This window comes from Dysidea avara, chromosome 6 (genome assembly GCF_963678975.1).
Source record: "Dysidea avara chromosome 6, odDysAvar1.4, whole genome shotgun sequence".
Classification (NCBI taxonomy): domain Eukaryota; kingdom Metazoa; phylum Porifera; class Demospongiae; order Dictyoceratida; family Dysideidae; genus Dysidea; species Dysidea avara.
The window spans coordinates 15,378,977-15,401,902 of record NC_089277.1 but is presented as its reverse complement, the minus strand read 5'-3'; the positions used below and the strand labels follow the sequence as shown (position 1 = coordinate 15,401,902).

The 22,926-nt window shown below is 39.0% G+C and overlaps 2 protein-coding genes across 3 annotated transcripts in view; one reads left to right on the top strand and one right to left on the bottom strand.

Moving 5' to 3' along the window:
- The window catches only part of LOC136257703 (uncharacterized), a 112,141-nt gene extending 91,845 nt beyond the window's left edge, over positions 1–20,296 (bottom strand). Inside the window, exons 1-2 of the mRNA XM_066050992.1 lie at positions 20,182–20,296; positions 7,813–8,097 (exon numbers count right to left, since the gene is read on the bottom strand). Of these exons, the coding sequence (XP_065907064.1) occupies positions 7,813–8,097; positions 20,182–20,203 (307 nt within the window). The 5' untranslated portion in view covers positions 20,204–20,296. The remainder of the gene's footprint in view (positions 1–7,812; positions 8,098–20,181) is intronic.
- On the top strand, positions 11,254–16,243 carry LOC136258088 (uncharacterized). Of its 2 annotated transcripts, XM_066051388.1 has the most exons (8): positions 11,254–12,725; positions 12,778–12,825; positions 13,013–13,518; positions 13,575–13,772; positions 13,819–14,043; positions 14,097–14,316; positions 14,371–14,418; positions 14,487–16,241. In XM_066051388.1, the coding sequence occupies exons 1-8, from the start codon at positions 11,447–11,449 to the stop codon at positions 14,798–14,800; spliced, it is 2,838 nt and encodes a 945-aa protein (XP_065907460.1). In that variant the 5' UTR covers positions 11,254–11,446; the 3' UTR covers positions 14,801–16,241. The 2 variants fall into 2 exon arrangements, with proteins under 2 accessions (XP_065907460.1, XP_065907459.1); XM_066051387.1 differs by having other exon boundaries at positions 14,097–14,418; positions 14,487–16,243.
- Positions 20,297–22,926: the final 2,630 nt, after the last annotated feature.

Genomic DNA, 22,926 nt, shown 5'->3' with positions numbered 1-22,926 from the left:
GCTCTGTTGGCGGCCATATGAAAGGAGCTAGTAGTTGGCGTGTGAGTGGTCTTTCTGTTTGAGTGTTGTATAGCTTCAAAAATACGTATCTCCTTGAGGATACTTCCCATTAATTCATCTAGGGTCCATTCGGTGTCATAATGGTCACGGGTCATACGTGCCCTGGTTTCAGATGGCAATTTACTTAGAATGGCTGGGATTAGGAGAGTAGCATAAGAGTCTGAAGATTTTCCCAGTGCTAGCAGTGATCGTCTGTGACTCTGGATAGTGTCATGAAATGATTGTAAACTGTTCAGGGTGTTTATAGGTGGTGTCACATGTAATAGAGCTTCCAAATGCGCATGTATTATCTTGTATCGCTGACCAAATCTTTCTTGGAGTAGAGTAACAGCAGGCAGATAGTTGTTGTCTGTGAGTGGGAATCCAGCAGTTACGCGAGATGCGTCTCCTTCTAGTTGTGCACGTAGGTATGCAAACTTTTGGGCATGTGTCAGATTTGGATTAGAGTCCACTCCAGCTGTAAATGAGTCCCAAAATGGCTGCCATTGTAAGGGGTTCCCATTGAATGTTGGTAGTGTTAATATGGGAAGCCTACTGAAAGTAAGTGGTGGGTCTCTGGCAGGTATAGATGTGTGAATAGGTAGATTACCACTGTCAGCACTCACATGTTCTAATTCAGTAGCTGCTGAGTGAATTGGTTTCTTCACCACTTCGGTCTCTGGTATTTGAGACGGTGTTGTAGTAGCCACCAAGGGTGGGTGGGATGTCAGGGTATGGGAAACAGCTCTTTGAGTTACTGGGGGCTGGTAAGCCTTCTTGATAAATTCTTCTAGGATTGCTATCTTTTCTTCCAGCTCTGCTATGTAGATATCTGCATCAGTGAGTTCTGTTTCTAGCTCATCTTCGTTCTGGATAGCTTCGGAGATATCATCGTTCAGTTTGCTGATAGCATCCTTCTTTGTCGTAAGTTGGGCGAGAGTGGTAGCGACGGCAAGCCTTCGTGAATCGGTGACTACTTCTAGATTGATAGTGCTTAGTTCGCACGATGTCGCATCTTCAACTTTCGCTAGTAGCTTCGTGATGCTAGCCTTGCAACTCCGTCGTTTAACGCGAAGACGGTGGGTATCATCCATCTTAACTCGTTGTTTTGTCACAGCACCAGATGACGGATATAATGGTTACCTGTAAGGCGTACAATCCTGGCTACAGCATCGAATTCGCGTCAGAGAGCCGGAGCGAGAGGGAAAGTATAACACGTGTTCACTACAGTTCTTAATAATTCCCAACATACAAGCATACACATGAGCATACACAAAAGAATAAGAGTTACTAAATAGGTGATGTTCATATCTTCGGGACAGCCATATAGTCCAGCTTTGCTTGGCCAGAGGAAACAGTCAGGCAGTCAGTTGGCAGAAAATTCACTTCAATAGTTTTAATAAATCATATAAACAAACTTGTTGGAAGGGATTGGGATTACTCTGAATACATTTATGGACTTGGTTATGCCTAAAATACTGCCAAGCTATTATGAAGGAAATGTAAAGTTTTTTGGGCGATATACGTATCTATAATATTTGGGCAAGAAAGCCCAAACCTTCATGAACACTACTACACAGCACTACCCATACTGTATGACTATTAACTAACTTTTTATCCATTTTTCAACAGGTTTCAAGCTCATAGATGAAGTCACTGCTAAATCACCAGGCAAATGAGTTGTCTTTCCAGTTGAGTAAGTGTCATCTGTATAATATATATATGTACCACTCTGCGTGGGCAGTTCAAAGGCACCGCCAGTGCCATAATTTGTATATTGCACTGCTGCAGACCGCAGCGAGTGCATTATAACTTATAACGCACTGGTTGCGGTTTTGTAGACCACAACGAGTGCATTATAAGTTATAATGCACCGACCGCAGTGCAATATACAGATATTGCACTGGCTGCAGTTTTATGCAGCATAGCACAAGTGCCGGTGGCGAAGACCACTACGACACCTCACCTAATAGGTGGAAGGACACTTCACAGATCACTCGAATTCTTTTATAGCCTGACATGTAAAGGTCGATTGTGGGCCATAACGTCACCAATACGTATAATGTTTACAAGCAGCCAATGGCGATCGAAAAAGCCAACACGGTGGCCACAACTCTAGTCTACATATATATAAACGTACTTATACACCTTACTAGTCTGGTGCCATCTTAGCCCAGATTAAACTGTAGTCCACTTCGACAATGACTCAATAAAACAAACATATTCTAAATAATACTAACCTTTACGTTCGATTGTGGTAACCAGTTTTGTTATGCCACCAGATTCGAGTTTAGCTAGTGTGAATAGTAAGAATTAGACTAGTATCGTTTAGTAGTTGGGTTTTGTTTACTTAAAACGTCTATTTAGCTACTTTTTTTCACTCGAGGGAATCACTATGGCGATTAGTCTGGCGCTTAGTCTATATGGCGATTGGGTGATCACGCTGGCATGTTGAGTACTACATAATGAGAGTCGAACAGCGAATGCAGGTTAGTGATATAACCCATAGCGTACTAGCTTTCAATATCTCAGGTGGCTGCAGTACTGCAGGGGGAACGTAATCGCAACGTCCGGCTTGGTTACCCACAATCGATGTTAGAAACCTGGCCTTTATAAGTGTTACAGCTGTCTTGTGAGACTCTCCGCACCTATTAGGTGAGTGGTACATAACAGTTATACAACGTGCACGCACTCGTGGCCGTTGTATAACTATATAATAATATATATATAACAACTACTCATCTCTGTGAAACAGACAGTCAGCTAAAATCAATGACAATAATATACACTTAGGTCACTGTTGTATAACAGTATCATTGACATACCGTAGATCGAGAAATTTTTGTCTTAAATATTTTTGTTTCAGAAATTTTTAAGTAAAAATATTTTTGTGGATGCAGACAACCCACAAAAATATTTTTACTTGAACTTTTTTTAGTACTGTATCTCAAATTTATCTTTCTTTTTGGTTTATTTGTAGATATGGACACTTTTGGTGATGTACCAGCTGTGTAAATGGAAAACTGATGGCCTCCAATCAGATTGTGAAGAACAGAGCATGGCACCAGAATCAATTACTTGCTGACCAAGGGACTCAAGCTGACTCAGACGCGTAGAGGCAAAGCTCGGGAGTTATAGCAACCACAACTGAAACGAAGCACTGGACTGTAAACAATGCCAGCTGTTTATAGCTATCAGCGAATTGTATTTGCATGTGGTGATACAAGGGCGATGCGATGTTAACTATACACTATACACTTTTAAATAGTGCATTATAAGCACAAGAACTATTCTAATACTATGCTTACTTTAATTAATAACCTTTGTAGCTGTATAAATGAGGTAACAAAATTTTGTGGCAAAAAATATCTTGTTAAAAATATTTTTGTGGTCTCAGACCAACCACGAAAATATTATTACCACACTACCTACGGTATCTAAATTGGATGCTGTAGTTTAGGCTTGTGCGATTATGTCAGGTTTTCACAGATCCAGTCACATTTAGTCTTGCTGCATTCAATTGTAATTTAGGGTTAAAACAGGTCGGGCCATCCGGGTCACATTTTATTCAGGTCATCCTGGTTTGACCCAGACTAAAATCATGTGTGAAATACATCAATTAGTTTGACAATGCAAAAACGCCATAGTCTAGCTATGCTGCAGTTCAACTTTGTGGGCCATGGCCACTTTTCGGGATTATGTGTTACTGTTAGTGTCTGTCAGCATATGTGGAGCCATGCTCATTGATCAGTAGCTATGTTGCAGTTTCCATATACGTGTACTATGCAATGGGTGCAGCACGTGCAAAAATAAAATGAGTGTACCATACCAAAAGCATTATTTAAATCTACCATTTAATTAAATTGATGACTTTATTTACAGGTTACAGGTTAGATCACAACACAGACGACTGCAAAGTGGAGAACATTTGGTACCATACAGCAATGTATGATGACTGATTAATAAACACTACAGTGATAGAGATTCAGCTACATACGACATTCTTTACGCATTAAACCATCTATCCTGAAAGAGACATGAAACACAAGAACATTAGTAAACAAATTACTAAGATAATTGTAAACAATATTATCATACAGTACAAAAGTTACTGTATAGTAGGGACCACAAAGGAGTAGGCATGGCCCACGAAATAATATCATCCAAAAACAGCCTCAATTTCCCCTGATGACGGTGAGACAGTATTGGTTAGGTGAAATTAAGCCCAAACAAGCTTTCAGATCGACCCGAAATGCTTTTGACAGGTTGCTACGGAATTTGAAAAATAATTTATTTAACAGAATTTTCTATTGACTGACTGATTAACTGACTGATTGATGCCTTCAGACAAGCGTAACTCGATAACGGCTAAGGCTACAGGCTTGATTGTTCACTGTTTGATGTTGCTTCAGTCCGACAGATGCCTTTTGGCATACTGCAGTACGTACAATGCATTCTTCATGGACTTACCAGTGTCCTCCTTTGTGTCCCATTGCATTTTGCTGACAAAAGTGTCGATTTGGCAATAGCACATGATGGCTTCCTTTTGTAACGGAAATTGTCCGTCTTTGTCATAATGGCTATTTTGATAGCAGAGGTGCTTTTCAAATGGTTCTTGATTCATACTGCTGTGTAACGGATTGAACATAGCCAACAATGAAACATAATGGATACTTCACTTTTCAGATGATAATCGGGGCGTGCGGTGTCATTTCAGATGCGGTATGCGTGGGTTCACCAGTCATATACTTTATTTACAAAAAAAGTCAACAAACAAGTACACAGAAAAATTTGGAATTTTCAACTAGAGTGGGGACCATAACACATCGATAAAAAGTACTGAAACAAGCTGGAGTAGTGCACGATATTAAATCACAGTATCTTGAGCATAGTAGGGATGTAACACTTCTTATTGTTTTATGGTGATTTAATATCGTGCACTACTCCAGCTTGTTTCAGTACTTTTTATCGATGCATTACGGTCCCCACTCTAGTTGAAAATTCCAAATTTTTCTGTGTACTTGTACTGTATATAGATATAGGCTTAGTTTTTGAGATATGGTGATTTATAATTTAAAGGGTAGCCTGCACTATGAATAATTTAGTTGTGAATGCTTCAAATTTTCAGTTGAAGAAGGATGTCGGTGGCAGATATAGGAGGGTTGAATTGGTTTGATTGAAACCTGCTCTGAAATATTTTGAGTGCCCACTGCAGAAGGATGCCATCAATAGCAGCACTTTTTTATTGAATTGATACTATCTTGTAATACTCCAATATTCCTAAACACACATGGTAACCTTTCTATAACGTTATTCCTCATTAGAGAACTTCTTTTTGGTGCCATGCTTGATTGTGTAATTGCAAATCATAACACTCTTTTGAACTTGTTATACCACAGGCACAAGTGCTTTGCCTGATTTAGTCACACAAGCCCAAGGGACACAGGCTCAAGGAAAAGTTTAATTGTAGATAATGATGTAAGAATAACAACATGGTGTTGTGGAGGCCAAATGCACATGTCACAACACAGACAAACAAAAAGCTTGAGCAAAGAAGTAGCGAACAATGAAATAGAGTCGATAACATTGCTTTAAGTACACAGTACTTACTACAAATTGACACATTGTGCTGACAGCAAAAGAAATGTGACACAAAGAAAGACAAAGATAAGTTTATGATGCATGCATTGTAAACACTTTGGTATGTCAAATAGCATCTGTCAAGTTGAAGCGATGTCTAACAGTGAAAGAAATCAAGCCCAAAGCCTATATACAGTTATGATTATCTAAAGGCATTAGTAAGTAAGCAAACAAGCAAGCAAGTAAATAAGTAAAGTAAGGTAAAGTAAGTAATTAAGTAAGCCAGTCAGTCAGTGTGCTTTAAAATGTCAAAATTTTGTTCATTTATTGAAACATTTCAGATCACAATGAGGTACCTTTGACTTGGTTATACCTAACTAATACTGCCGGGGCAACATAAATGTATTCTAAGTTGGTTTTGGCAAATATTTCTCCATGGCAAGGTGCAAACCTTCATGATCTCTTCTATACAGTACTACCGTATTGTACGATGATCTCTAGAAGTTTGTTACATTTTTTATTTCCACACACCAGCTTGTACACTGCTTAGAAAATGGTACTTTGAAGTTCAATTACCATAGAAAATTCTTATTCACGAAGACACTACAATACAAGTCTCTTAGTACTCAACCACTGATATTATTATTTAATATTGTCAAGCACAACTAACCATAGATTATATGGACTAACCTAGCTAGTTCATGTTCTTCACCACCATGAGCTTTAAACAAGCTATAACTATTACAGTATGCTTTAACCACTTGATTATATATATATGCCTTCTGGTGAGTTAACTGGAGTGCCAAGGCAGGTATTGGTATCTTACTTTCCTAGAATATAGGATGCGTTGCCATAACATGACAAGCACCATTACAGTAATGTTGCCAGCAATGTGACTCTATTTTCACTTCTTTTACATGAGGCATGGTAAGCCAATCTGTCAATTCTTGCTCATGCATGGTAGTCACTTTCAACTTAACTTGGGTAGAAGTTGTGATGATACTCATCTAGTTGAGCATCTGGTACAACTTATAGTACTGTACACAATGTGCTGTCACTAATTTTCAACACATTTCTCTTACTCAAAAACTGATGTAGTACTTGTTGATAGCAGTGTGTATCATTAGTAATAGTGTCACTCAGCAGCTGAGTAGGTAAATTTTTTGAGCAGAGTTTCCCATGCAGCCTTTTGCATACTTTTCACTAGCAATGGCATGAGGCATAGCTACATCATTTTCACTGCTGTCGGACCATTTTCTAAATAGTTTATGCCTCAGTTTCTATGTTGCATTATTTTAACACCTCCTACTCGGCATTTATGCCTCGAACTGGTATGTGGTCTCTAACTATAACATGTACCATGAAGCCACCTAACTTCAAAGGCAAATTTCAGGGTACATATCTTATATATCCTGGCTGGCCATGGTACATTTAAGTTAAACCATGGCTGGCTATGGCATATTTTAAATGTATCATGGCCTTGATGTGGGAGCAGTACCACCAAATTCTTTATATAAAAACTCAAGCTGAAATCAATTGTGGGAATTTATTATTGGTCACGTGATGAAAACCGTGTTTTCGATTTTGCATACTACAGCACTCATACGGAAGCGATTTGTCACTCTTGCCATCCTATGAATTGAGAAACGTTGGTTTAAGGTGAGAAGTATTGCTATAGCATATTCACAAGCAGTTCACCACATTTTCAAAAAAGAACACACCCACTTTTCAAGCAATGCGAGATAAACACTCTACAGCGAAGCTTACCCCTACAGATGTTTAGTAAATGTTGAAAACAGTCTGTAAAATGATGCAGCGGCTTAAATACTTGTAAAATCGCTTAATCAAACTTTTCTGTGATACTGTTAGGACTTGCCCATTCATATTAAAAAACGTAGTCACAATGTTAGTTGCTGCTGTCTCATAATCGAATTTCACAAGTTGGTTTATATAATGAATTCAGTGGTCTGCCTCATATTAGTTTGGGTGATTAATCGCCCGCAAACTCATAGCCTGCATTGGCATGGTACATACCAGCTGTATCATGTGCCCTCATGATTTGCCTGATATGTACACCCACACTCTCGGGCCTGACTCCTCAAGCGTGGGTGTACAAATCAGGCAAATCACTTGGGCACACAATACAACTATTACATGTACAATGTACATGATCTACATTACCAATTTGCTTACTAGTGAAATTCTTCTCTATATCAGCAGCTAAAGTATTCAGCTCCACAGCAGGTGATTTTAATGCTTCTGCCAACTGGTACCAATTAGCATCTGGATGAGTTTCCAACCAATAGTAAAACATTTCTGAACAACACTTTTTCACATCATGTTCATAATTAGATCTAATCAATCGTAATCTCTGTTCCTGATCAGGTTCTAAAAGTTGTATCCCCAACTCAAACCACTTGTTACCCAGGTGAGGGATCACGTGGCTTTGAAGGACCTTTGTAAAAGGTTTAGAGTCAGCTAAAAAACAGAGAACACTTTTCAAGTTCATTCATATGTTTTCTCTCAATAAACTGATTATAAACATTATTATTGTGTATAAATACAATCAATTATATAAATACATCAAGACACTACCATGTGTCATGTAGCTCAAGAAGCTAGCATGTCAAACCAGTCAGTACAGGATCATCGAATTTTGGGTTTTCTTACCCTTGAAAATCACCCAAAAAACCAGGCTCAGTTTTACTTCAAAAACTGGTTAAGCATAACCAAGCCCAAAAATGTCTTCAGAGCAACCCCATATCTTTCCAACAAGTTTTTATGGAATTATAAAAGTTTCCTATTTAAATGAATCAAGACACACTACCTGGGGCCAAAAAGCCAGCACGCAACACCATGGGTATATTGACAGGAAGAAAGAAAACACAATTTTCACAACTCTGTAGCCCAGTGCTGCCTTAATGAAACAAGACGATTTTTACTGTGGACACACCCACCAACTTCGGTACTCCACATACCGAATTTGAGCAAAATCACTTCAAGCATCCCCGAGAAATGTGACTTCAAAAATTGACTCAGTTTCTTTGCTTTTAAAAAAATTATTTTTCTTTGCACACTTACAAAACTGCCATAAAATGCGAATGCCACATCCAAATATTTTGAAATTTGGCACACAGATAGGGGTAAAAAGGTGCATCTTGGCACCAAGATTGGCTGGAATACAATAAGTAGTCGAGGAGTTATTAGCAATTATTCACGAACAATAACACCAATATGTTGTCACACCTATAGGGTAAACTGCTTATGGGAAGAAGCTGAAAATCGGTGTGTGGATAGGTTAATTATTAAACCTCAAATCTTTTGTAGTTTGAAAGAAATTGAGCTAAAGACCACGAAGAAACAACAAAAAGATCAACAGTGTGTAACAATTACGTAATTGAGATTAGCTAATTTAAAAAAAAACGATTACTTGCCACGCCTACCAGAAAAACCGCTTGCTGTAATGCTTTGAAAATCGCAGTACAGATGGAGTAATCATCTTAGAAAGGCTCATCAATGGTGTAGAAGAATCAGATTTAAAGCAACAGAGTTATAATACAAAATCCAACTCGATGTAGCAAGTGTGAAATTGAGATACTCTAATAGAGCAGTCACCCTAATAGAGCAGTCAACTACAAGAAGTAAATTATTCTATTAAAGCTTTCATCTACGTCTTGTAGAGAATTAACACTGGTATAAGCCACTCTGTATGGAGCTTAGCTACAAAAAGTCACCCTGTAGAACAATCACCTACATAATCATTGTGTAGAGAGATCAGCTGAAAACAAATTACCTTGTAGAGCTAGCAGCAAGTCACCTTGTGGAAAGATCGGCTAGAAACAAACAGAGATCAGCTAGAACAAATCACCCTTTAGAAAGATAAGCCAGAAATGAGTCACGCTGTAGAGAGTTCAGCTACTTTCAAGTCACCCTGCAGAGAGTTCAGTAGAAACAAATCACACAGACTGTCAGTAGAGAGATCAGCTGGAAATCCCCTTGTAGACAGATTATCCAGAAACAAATCACTTTTTAGAGAGATCAGCTAGAAACAAGTCACCCTGCAGAGAGATACTGCATCTGAAATGGTGCAGTAGCAAGCAGCAAGTAGCTGCAGCAAGTAGGAAGTAGGAAGTAGCAAGTAGCAGCAGTCTGAACAAGCAGCAGCAGCAGCAAGCAACGTCATCGTAATAAGTTACTATAGACTAGGATCCATGCTGGCAATTGTTTCTGGGGGATGAGCTAGCACTTCAATTATTGTCTGAAAAATGAACTTAACTCATCCATTGCGCTTTGTTGTCAGCTATTTTCAACCCATTACACAGCATTTCGAATCAAGAACTGTTCAAAAAGCACCTCAGCAATCCATGCATATCGAAAAAAAAAAATGGTGCCACGCACCCCAGTTATATCAATTATCATCTGAAAAAGTGAAGTATCCATTACACTTTCAGAGGCGTAGGAAGATATTTCAAGCAGGGGTGCTGAGGTGGAAGGCGGACTCATCTGCAGGGGGTCTGGGAAGCTGTGCCCCCAGACACTGACAACATTTTCACACTTGTATGGCTAAAAATCATTGGAAATTACATATTTAAGGACAAAACAATGATCACATACATGCACATAGCACAGGAGCTACCTAAATATGGATTAAAACCCTATTACATTGCATTACAATTTACATGCAATTGTACATCTCAGTATGTATTATATTTTGTGTATACTGTAGAATGGAAGAATGGCCTTTGCTGAATTATACAAAAATCATTATTTATAGTAACATATCACTTATATTTATTTATTTCCTAGTGTTAGCTAAATGTAACAAATCATCAATTCTGTTCTGAAGCAGATGCATTAACAAGTTGTTCAATTAACATGCACTACCAGACTACTTAACACTTTGTACACTAGGGAAGGATCTCTCTGTTGTTGTAACTGTAACAGCTACCATCAATAAACAGAGAGGAGGGGTATACCCAACACATGTACTTGGGTACTGACCCACAAGTACACACTTCTTATTCAATATTATCCACATTATTACTGTTACTAGCAGTGTTTGTTGTGTCATCACCTTCGCCTTCATCACTTCCATAAACTTTATAACTGGAATATGTTAATAAGTTGCAATCTTGTATTCCAATCCTATTCATCTCTGCACGTGGGAGCATATGGTGGGAGACACGTGACATCATGTTAGATTGTGAATCCTATACTTCTTCTGAATCAAATAATCACACTAGTGTTAAAACAGCTAGCCAATGGCGAGCTGCAACATAGTAATCGTCGAGGTAATAATCATCATCGAGACTGTCACAGAGTCCTTTAATCTGATTACGCGATCTATTTAATTACTTTGCGGTGCGCGCAGACAAATTTGTGGGGGTGCCATGCTTCCTACGCCTCTGATTTGGTTGTCGGCAATGTTCAACTGGTTACACAGCAGTACAAATCTCGAAAAGCACCTCTGCAATCAAAGTAGCTACACGGAAGATTCCATTACACGGAAGATTTCCATTACGAGGGAAGCCATCGTGTGCTACCACCAAATCGACACTTTTTGCTGTTAGCAAAGATGAATGGAACACAAAGGAGGACACTGGCAAGTCCATGAAGAATGCATTGTATCAAGAGTTCATAATATTATAGGGGGGGAGAGTATCCTACTTCAGTATGCCCTGTACAAACGCGAACGGCCAAGTGTTTCCGTTTACCTTCGCTTTCTATCGGATATTGCATTACCACCTGAAGTGTAAAATTTCAAGCACGTGTTGTGGTGTGCTCGTGCCATATCGTTAACGTTTATTGATGTGAAGAAACTTGTGGGATGGAGACTACCCCAACGAGGCCATTTAGCCGTTCCAAGATCTGCCGCGATAATAGTAGCGATCCGGATTATGCTCCTGTCTCAAAACGGTTGCGAACGGAGCTCAAGGTTGCTCCTGATTTGCCAACCACGCACCTCTTTCTGGAAACTGAACCAACGCCAACATCCTCGCCAGCACCGCTGCTTGAAGGTTCATTATCGCTTACTAGTACCATCAGTGGTGGAGTAGAAGTGGTAAATCCAATCGAAGAAGAAATGTACGGAGAGACTTCAAACTCTAGTGAGGCACGCGTGTCTTCTGTGGAGAGCAGTGCTATGGAATTGATACCAAAAGACGATGAAAGTTCGAGGTCAGGTTTATCAGAGAATGACAGGAGTGTAGAACGTGATGGAATAAGTACTGTCCCGCCTCTAAGCCATTTCCAGCAGTTGGTTGTAGATAAGTTTCCTGAACTGAAGCCTACTTTTCTTGAAGATTCACACAAGAACAGCATTTTGGAAATTACTCACAGAACAGTACACTACCATCCACCTGCTGGATATGTAAATCGTGTAAGAATGGTCTTGTATGTGAACAGCAATGGAGATAGATATTGTTATAATGTTCAAGCTTTGCTAGTATCTGTGAAAGAGGGAGTGGTTTCTACGGATAAAGAATTTGTTGAGCTTTGCAACAGTTTACGGCATTGTAAGGGGTTTGTGTTTTGTCCAGGGATCAGCTATCAGAGATATCAAGATGAATACTATTCAGTGCTCCGTTTTCACAACAAGCAAGTTAACTTGACTGAATCTCCATTTCTGCGGGTAGAATCAAAAAGTTGCTTGCGTTGGTATAAGTTACCAAAGAATGCCACATTTGCAGAGCAAGCTTCTGATGAAGTTCTTTGTACACATTGCAAACGTCTTGTTTCACGCTTGGAGGATCGAAAAAAGATCTCAGAAAATGTCAGTCCTTGTAGGCGGGTCAAACGACAGTCTGCAAGCTCTAATTACCCAATAATGTATTTATCACCAGCTAGTGTAAAGAAACGGAAGGAAAATATGCAAGCAGAAAGATCCAAAGACAAGGCATTGTTAGCCAAATTTTCAAAGCTAGATATCACCTTGGATGATTCTCAGCATGATGAAATGTGTAGAATTACAGATGAATTGGAAACCCACCACAAGGATCAGCTGGAGGACATCTACCAGGAGGCTGGTGGTTCTAGAGAAGCTATTAAAGATATTTGGCAGGCAGACAAAGAACGAGCTGACTTTTACAAGGATCAGAAGAAAAATGGTATTTAACATTTAATTTGTATGTAATATTTTAATTTCGGTTTACTGATTAGGTTGTGGGAAGCGAGGGAACCGATGGAGTCTGGTTACTATTCGCATTGGTAAGGCATAACTACTCTGATATGAAATAGTATAGTATGTCCAATGATTTTTTTGGAATATTATTTTGCGGGACAAGGAGCACTACAAATGTCCGAACTTGATCAATTCTATTCTTGAGTTATTAAATGTTTTTGTGAATCAGCTCAATGTGGACATACTATATAGTTTGCTTTCTCTCTAATGTAGCTCTTTCTGTGTTTGTAAGAAGTCCTGCGGCATACGAGGCTTTGAAAAGCTTTAATATTCTTCACTTGCCTGCAAGAAGCACTTTGCAAGCATACACTGGATGTTTTCTTCATGAAGGAGGTGCATCATGGGAAAGCATAGCCAAGCAAGTTGAACTATTTCAACAATTTAAAGCATCGCAGAAGGCTCAAGGAAAATTGGAACCCCTTGCTGACGGTGTCCTGATTTTCGATGAAGTAAAGGTCATTTCACGCTTAATGTGGAACTCAAGAAGCCAGACTATCATAGGCCTGGCAATGAATGCTGAGGACCAGCAGTCTCTACATGATGTGTACGAGCTGTTCCACAAGGACAAAGCTGTTGAGCAAACAAGCTACATCATGCAGTTCTTGTGGCGTGACTTGACCTCATCTTTTGATATAGTTGGACCCTACTTCACCAGCTCAGAAAATTTTACTGCTAAAGTCATACATGCATGTGTACTTGAGACCATTCAATTATTTCAGGTAATTGCAATAAAAATAATATAAAGTATTGTAACTTAGATATGATATTCTTTTAGATACATGGATTTTCTACCAGCTTACTTGTATGTGACGGAGCAGCACCCAACCTGACTGTGGTGAAGTCGACACATGGCCATTCTGGGGCATACAATATCAACAGTGAATTAAGTGACCAGTACGAGGTTAAACCATATTTTGTTAACCCTTTTAATCCTCCCCATTTAATTCACTGGTTGATTTGCCCAAGTCACCAGGTAAATAATCAATCATTTCAATGTTTGCATTAATATGTGTATTTAGCTGAAGAACATGATCAACGCTCTCCACTCATCTCGTCCAGGTGGAACAAAACGTTTCACCTTGGATGATAAGCAGTTTGGTTGGCAAACAATAGTGGACATGTTTGACAGGGAATGTCAACGTGTAAAGAATGGTAATGCACGTATGATACCAAAGTTGCGTGAAGCACACATCATCCGTGACTCATGGATCAAGTTGAATGTAGCACCAGCAAAAATTATGCAGGTTAATTACAAACAGAAATGACATGAAATACTCATCATTCATTTCTTTTACAGCAGGAGCAAGTACTTGGTGAACTGTTTGACTACACTCAACAACATCAAGATGCTAATCAAGTGAAGTACACTATGAAGTACCTTGAGGCATGCAGCAAGATTTTTGAGAATGGTCTGCTAAGTCATGATCGTGTTACCGATGTCAATTCAGCAATTCTTAAAAACATTAGAGAAGGGTTCAAGTTTTTTCGCAGCTGGCACAACTCCCTATCTGAAGCCGGTAAATACCTAACAACTATCTTTTGTACTTATTTTACAATGTCATGTTTACTAGCCACTCCGAATCAGCCAATACAGCCTAACAAATTTCTGGCATGGCAAAGTAAGTAATAATTTGTAGTATTTATTGGTACATTGCTGTTGGCATCATTATGTGTATTTTTTTTGTAGCATGGGATTTACTGAGAATTTGTGTTTATGGATTTGAGTCTTTCTGCACCTATTTTTTAAACCGATATCCTAACCGATTTGTTAGTCCTCTACGAGTATCTGGCAGTGCAGTGGAATCTTTATTTAGCCAGTACAAGAGATCAGCAGGTGGCAAGCTGGATGCCATTAACTACCCGATTTCAAGAGCAGCCCATCTGATCAAGGAGACTGTATCTACCCATCATTCTGGTTCAGGATATAGGAACCAGTCTCTATGTACTTTTCAGGGAGATGTCTGCCTGAAAAGGAAACAGTACAACAAATTACAGAAGTAATACAAATATTTTTAATATTGTGAACAAATCATGAGCTAATTATTGTGTCCATAAGAATTATTTCTTTTTGCTTTTCAAGTTTACATGGTGGGTTAGTAGAGTATCCCTTAAATTTTGTCCAGAGACAGAAGCTGTTCCTTTTTTAATAGCAGATGTGGCTTTATAAGAGTCCAAAAATTCTTGAATGCGTGTGTTTGTCAGTTTTGATACAAATTCATGAAATACATCATCTATGACTGATGACTGGAAACTTTCCGTAGACTCGAAACGGCTTGTCAGAACAGCTGAGAACAACTCCTTATGCTTAGCTTCACTGTGAACACGCTTAACAGTTTCTTGTACCAGCAACTTTCCATACTTGCGAAAGCCTTCCTCATTGCAACACGTCTTCACAGTTCGATCTACTTCCTGCAAAAATGGTAGTACTTCTTCACAAGGAAAGTACATGTACCCTCTATCTCTATATTGTAAGTATTTTGGTACATGCTCCTTGTTTTTTGTGTTTAATGCTTGTAAAATATGAATCTCTTGAGATACCTTTTCTTTTTGCTTGGTTTGATCGGACTTCATGGATTTATAGCGGCCATGCAACATGCTTGCCAACGTTGCCCCACCAAATCGGTAGTACACATCAACAGGATCAACCGTGGCACATTGGGCAGCAGTTGTATCAGATGATACCTGCAATGCTGATTGGCTCCCTTTAAGCAGCTTATTGAAGACTTCAGCCAAAAAAACTAACATAAAGATCTTTGCCACTTCATGTCCAACCATTTGTGCTTCATAGAAGCTCACCCACTGTTGCCGAGCTAATAGCAGAGTGTTTGTGGTGGCATCAGATGGATCTAATGGTAGTTGGGCAAGTTCTGTAGTGCTTTTGACTAAAAAAATACTACACTTCTGGTGCCACTGAAATTGAAACGTTATAAACTTGTCCTTCTTCTGTGCACAGGCTAGATAAAGCTCGATAAACAAACTCTTTAGACATTTCACAACGAAAAAAATATCCTTGGGTTCAAATGCCAACGAAAACTCTTTGACTGAAGTGTTAACGTGCTCTGTCAACTTGTAGCGGGTGACATCTAAGCAAAACGCTGCTACCTCGGACAGAGATAGTACACGAACTTGCTTGACAAGGCTTTCCCGTTCCTTCTTAGTCGCAACCTTTCTTCGTCTTGCTTTCTTAGGAGCAGGTTCTGTTGGCAACTCATCAAAATCTGGAGACATCTCTACCACGCATTCTTCTAATCCCAAGTCAAACTGCTCTTGCCGTTCCATTTAGATCACACCATGTATTTTTGTGACTTCGCGTGATATCGATGATCACTTTTCGTCACGTGACTATTTAGCACCTGGATGTGGCAATAAGTATTGCATCATAACTTGGCCGTTCGCGTTTGTACAGGGCATACTGAAGTAGGATACTCTCCCCCCTATAATATTATGAACTCTTGATTGTATGCATTGCGGTATGCCAAAAGGCACCTCTCGGGTTGAAACGACGTCAAACAGTGAAAAAATCAAGCCCGTAGCCTTAGCCGTTATTGAGTTATACTTGTCTGAAGGCATCATTCAGTCTCAGTCAGTGACTTACTCAGTCAGTCAGTAGAATATTCCATTAAATAATTTTTTAAAAACTCGGTAGCAACTTGTTGAAGGCATTTCGGGTCAATTTGAAAGCTTGTTTGGGCTTGTTTTACCTAACCAATACTGCCTCATCATTGTCTGGGAAAATCGTGGGCCACACCTACTCCTTTGTGGTCCCTACTATACAGTACTATCGTACTGTATGATATACACTGCCTATAGTTGATCAATTATAAGGAACAATACACTGGTGTTTATTAACTCTGATATTATTAGCTGACTACTTAACAGCTACTGTACACGATGATTGACTTGATATACATGTTTAGTACTGTGTAATATCAAGCACCACCAGCACATCTTATTATCATGTTAGCTATATTCATAAATCGATTTATAAAAAGTAAACAAACTAGTGTAAAAATTATTTTAAATGATAAAATATGGGAATAGAGATTGCTGAAATAAAAAGAAACAAGAGTCAAACAAGCCAGCATGTTAAACACAGCTAGAGATATCTCTATTTGGACTCAAATAAACATCTATACACTCAGTACTTACCTGCCCCTGATTTATGGAGAAATTATAGATTTTTTCCTTAGTTTCTATCATATCCATTGAGTCCAAATAGAAATCTTGTGTGTGTTTAACATGCTGGCTTGTTTGACTCTTGTTTCTTTTATTTTTTCAACAATCTCTATTCCCACGTTTTTATTATTTTTACACTAGTACATATTAAATATGCTACTGTATACTTTTAAATTTATTTTCCATTTATTTGTTAAGGCTTTACAGCACAAGTCCTGAAGGTTTTTAGGACATCTGGTCCTACTTTTCCAACAGTCCATATGTTGTGAAGCAATACCAGGATGTTGTATAAAATTACTATGAGCAAAAAAGTTAAGTTAAAAGGTACTGTATTCACTGGTTAAATGCTGCAGCTTTTAACGACGTTTTTTACCTTAGTTAGCAAACTCGATGCAGCGACTATTTGAAACACTTGATGCTTGAAAACAATGTTGAAGCCCATATTTTCAAAATTAATCGTGGCACTACTCAAGCGTAGCTACTATTGAAGGAGCAGCGTGTAACCAAGTAAATACGGTATGTGCACATGAATGCAATTATAAGAGGTTCTTGGAAAGATAATCCTATGCCATTGACATGAAGCATGATTAAACTACTGTAGGAGCCGGAGTTCCCTACAAGTACAGTAAGACCTTCATGCTCAACACTATCCAGTCCACAATGAGCTGATATTGTAGTCATAAAGTCACCTGGAAGGTCAGTACCATCTGAATCAATATGTAGTATTGCTGTAAACTGGAATTACAAATTAACAATGGTAATTTCACCTGCTACAATTAAAGTACCTGAGCTCTTTACAGCTACCGACCATATGCACAGCCGAGGATTATAATGTACAAGAAGAGGATGCCAAATATCAAGTACGATTCAAGAAATGGAAAGCATGAAACGTATGTAGCACTGACTCAGTATCACAATAGTTTAAAATAGAGATAAAATTCCAATGCCACCTTTTCGTCCTTGTACAACTCAATCAGCTTGTCTCTATCATGGACTTCTACTGGCTTCACACATACACACACACACATGTTTACTGACTACTGCTAAGTAAGTCACTCTAACATCACTGAGTACATCTGCTATAATTGTACCTGATTTCCTACTCAAGTAAGTTCTAAAATGTTAATCCTTGCTGGTTGTCACAGTCATTTGTTCCAAGTGACTGAAAAGCACATCAAAGTGAACAGCAGATTCTAAAATGGAGAGTCTACATAACTGAAAAATGATTTCTTACTTTTCAACTAGCCAAGCTGAGTTTATACATGTATGCTGCATTGGCTCATTGCCAGAAAGACATTTAATTTCTAGTTCCCAATCACTGTCCAAGCCTACATCCGAAGTGAATAATGGTTTTCACCATTGGTAGAAGTAGAACAGCGCTCTAACCCATACTTCTACCATATCACAGTAGAGATTAAACCATGTTTTATTATAGTACTGAATAAACTAGTACAACTGTTCAGTTGGTGAGTAATGAGTTTTAACCATATCCGTAAGCCTAATCTAGCATTGGAAAAATTTGCATTTATTACATTACATTAGAAAATGGTATGCATAAAACCCTTTGATCTTTGGGAGATAATGAGGTCTATAAAATTCCTTAAGAGACCTCTGGAGAGGTTCTCTAAAATGGCTAGAAACCTCCTATCTCCAGTTGAGGGAGTCAACACACAGAGCACACCTCACTACTAATCACTGATGTACTGAGTAGCATTGGAGATCTCACAATTGATCACTGATCTGCTATGCCTCCCTCAGGAGTCAGAGCAGATCAGCGAGCTTCCTTTAAAAGAGATTATAATGCACAGGTATTAATCATATTACAGAACTGATTAAGTGTAGGGGAGTTAATTACAGTGGGGGGAGAGTTTCATAACTTTACAGTGGAGGAGAAAAGAAGAATTTATATGAGTCTATTCTGATTCTATGAAATTAATACACTGTTTCACCTATAAATGTGTGAAAGCCTCACCAGATCACCCTCACTGTTGGCCAGTGCCTTAATTACGGTAGGATAGGATAATTTCCAATAAATTAGCCATAATACAGTTGAATGGCTGCATACAAAGGATCATTTACAAAGAAAATTTCTAGAAGGCAAAATGTGCTCATGGCCATGGAATGCACACAAATTCTCATACTCAGCAACTGCATGTGGAGGATTCCTGTCACTGAGACATGTCACAGTGGTGACTGTTCTATTAAAGTATTTGACAGCCAGACTGCTCTATTAGAGTATCTCGATCTTGTATAAAGTTTTTAAAAGGGCCAAAAAAAGGGACACGTGCCCCCTAGATCCCACAAAACGTTACACAAGGAACCATGTGCAAAACAAGACATTGAGCTAGTACGGACTGGGAAGTTGATAGTGGAGATTTCATTAGGGGGACCAGTTGCAGAAGGGTGGACCATCTGCAGCAACTTTACATGGTCCAGCCAGACTACTTGAAGCATGGTAGTTGACCACTTGTGGTGGGGACCACCTGCAGCGTGACAGTACACTGACAGAGATAAAGTGTCTCTGGGTTCTGCTGTTGTCACAACAAATCTACTGTTCTTATCTTGGTAGGACCTCCAATGTAATGGGTTGGGGTGTCCCGTTACAGTGCAAGGACTGGACTCTTTGGCCACGCGGTTCTCTTTGTACTGCAGATTGCATGAATCTTTAAAAATTGCGTGACGCATGCATGCGCACACAGGACTCAAAATGTTTCATTTCACGGAAAAAGGTGCTAACGTTGGGAATCTTGGTCCCAGACGTCAGCAATCCATTCCGTGAAACGAAATGTTTTTAATCTGGTGTATGCACTCGTGCATGCGTCACACAATTTTTAAACATTTGTGCAATTACAGAGGTTTTGAGGTTGCTTGATAACGACTGCTTCACGAAAATCCATTGAAATTCGAATGCATGTTTGAATTCCACGGGGTGTAAATTTCATTGGCTGGATCAGTTGCACATGCGTAATATGATACTGATCAAGCAATATCAAAACCTCTGTAGCAGTACTATTCTTATTAACGCAACCCACAATACCTCACACGCATGCGTATAAACACACAATACTACAGTCACTTCCACAACTGTGTTACAATAGTCAGACTGTATTGTTCGATTCACTCACGCTAATGCCTTCGTGAACGCCCCCTGCAAAACCTAGCTCTATATTCTATAACATATAGCTAGCTGATAGGCCTACGCGTACCCTTAATCTTGATTGTTTCCATCTTCAGTGGTCCTCCGTCGTATTCTCAAATCAAAGTCGAAGAGTAGAGCGTATCTTGAATCGTCCTCTATTGTCCTCGTTCGCAGCAGGGTTACAACACCTCTAGGCACGCCGTCTGTCACAAGTTTACTAGCATTTCCATCGCCTATCGTAAAAAAATTCCATCGACGATCGAGAGATTTATTTATTGACGATTGAGAATCAGTGTTCAATCGTCTGTAGTATGGTGTAGCATTTGTGTCAAAAAATACGGTATATTTTTATGGTATACGGTGGTGAAGGTGATGTGGGTGAATCCGGGTACTGAAATTATAATGAGTTGCTCAATTAGCTATTTTTGATAGGAACAGTGGAATATTTAACTATGAGGGGGGTGAAATATTTATAAATAGATTAAAACTGCACACTGATTAACTTTTGATAGGGTGATAGCTAAATATTTGTGAGGACAGTCTAATGAATTAGCTAAAAGATTGCATGCACAATTAATTTTTGATCAGGTCCATTCAATGTTGATGGCTGTTAAATTTGGTCCCCTGAGTCCAGTGTAGCTAATATCTGTGGTGATTGCTTTGCTTGAGAGTTTTATACTGACTGAATTCAGTGTCCAGCACACTTACTACATAATGTATATGTTGAGTGTACTGTAGCTATGGCAAGTCTAGCAGATGAACATGCATGGCGGCTACATGTGTAAAAATTCTTGCATATAGTGCATTTGCTTGTCTTTTGTTTCCTTACTTACAGCAACCGCTCTGCATGCCACTTATAAATCATAGGTTCTTTTTCCTTCTCAGTTCTGGTCATCCCTTTAAGGGGCCATGCTCCAGCTTCAGTTGATGTAAGTATTACTGCAGTAGTTAGGTAATATATTTTCTGTTTTATATAAATTGGTGTATAGGTGCAGACTTTATAGCTATAAACCGTAAAGGATACTTTGCACAGTTATATTAATCTAAATCAAGCTATACAACCACACAGCCAATTCAGGTGGCTTATACCATAGATAATAGAGTAAAGGGATAGGAAATGCAAGCGATTTCCGGTTTGATTTCCGTTACGCGTGACTTGAAAGGACAAGACAGTTTTGTGCTCAAGCATGGGAATTAGTGTTCTAAGCAGCGTAAATAGTAATCCAACAGACTACAGCAAGTATTTAGGCCTATGTGAGAGATTTTGGTGAGAGAATTCAGACCGTAGATTTTGTAACAAAGCGTATCGCATTAACCGTGATTGTTACACGCTGTCATACTTTCGCTCATAGTACCTTCATGCCTCGTCGATACCGCTTCTTTTATAGCCGGTTCCACTTTTGAATCTTGTGGTAAGCTAGGCGTGTCACCAACACAGTCTTTTACCGTTGTGTTGTACTGCAAGGTGGTTTAAACTTTTGGTAAAAAATGGAAGATACTTAGTCGTTTCTTCAAGCAACAGTTCCTGTTTTGCTCCAATATTTCCTCTGGTTCCCTCTGTTAAATGGTAAGGAATAGGTTTATCACAGTTTAGACAATGGTATGCAGCGATTTGTTTGATGTGTGGAGGTCTCTTATTTGCAAAGAAACCTGGTATCAGGTGTCTTACCAGTTGTTTACAACCAGAGACATCGACACCCTTGAAAAGGTTCAGAGATGTGCAACTAAACACCTTCGCGGATTAGCCCACTTGACTTATGAAAGCCGTCTTGAAATTCTGGATCTCTATTCTCTGTATTGCAGACGTCAAAGGGGTGATATGATTGAAACATATAAGATACTTAAACGACATTATGACTTGGACCCATCTACATTTTTTACTTTAAATACTGCTACCACCAGGGGCCACTCTCTTAAGCTTTTTAAAGAAAGATCAAGATTACTTGTTAGGCAGAACTTTTTTACAAATAGAATAGTCAATCTATGGAACTCCTTACCTGACTATCATTTCAGCACCAACAGTTGCAACCTTCAAGCTGCGCTTGGATAATTTTTGGAAGCAATCTAGATATGGGCACCTTCAAAGGCCTGCGGCCTAGCCTGGCAAGTTAGCTTGCCTGGGCATCTACAAGCCCATTAAATAATAATAATAAAACAATGTGGCCTACAGTAATGCAATTAGCCTTTTGTGGACAATTAGTATTTCGCACATCAGTAAACACCAAGCGATTGTGAGCAGATTATTACAAAGAAATTATACACTCAGGTACACTGTTATCGTGGGTAGCTCAGCGGATTTATAGACTATCGTGATACAAGCCATTACAGTGGCGGATCTAGGGGGTTTCGACAGAAACCCCCTTTTTAAATTTAGCTCAGTGGCAGTCTAAGTTTATAAACATTGTTGCACTGACAAGTTGTCATAGCAGACAACTATAATACTACTGTATTTCTCATGCATGTATAGTTGCACTTAACCGGCATCATTTATAGCTATGCAGCAATATTTCACTGTTTTCTCCCACAGCATTAAAACCTATCGAGATACTCTAATAGAGCAGTCAAGTAATTATTCTAATAGAGCAATCAAAGCTACAGCTTGCAGTGGTCACCATATTTGCCCTATAGTTAGCTATAGTATTTACAGTTTAAAGCATTGGATTTTTTGTAATTGGTAACTAAAAATAGCCGAAAATCCGATCTCAGAGCTTCTAAAATCTCAAAATTTTCCGGAGAAATGTCATCAGATACCTTATTCAGCTATACCTACTTTCAGAAACCCCCTTTTAAAAATCCTAGATCCGCCACTGCA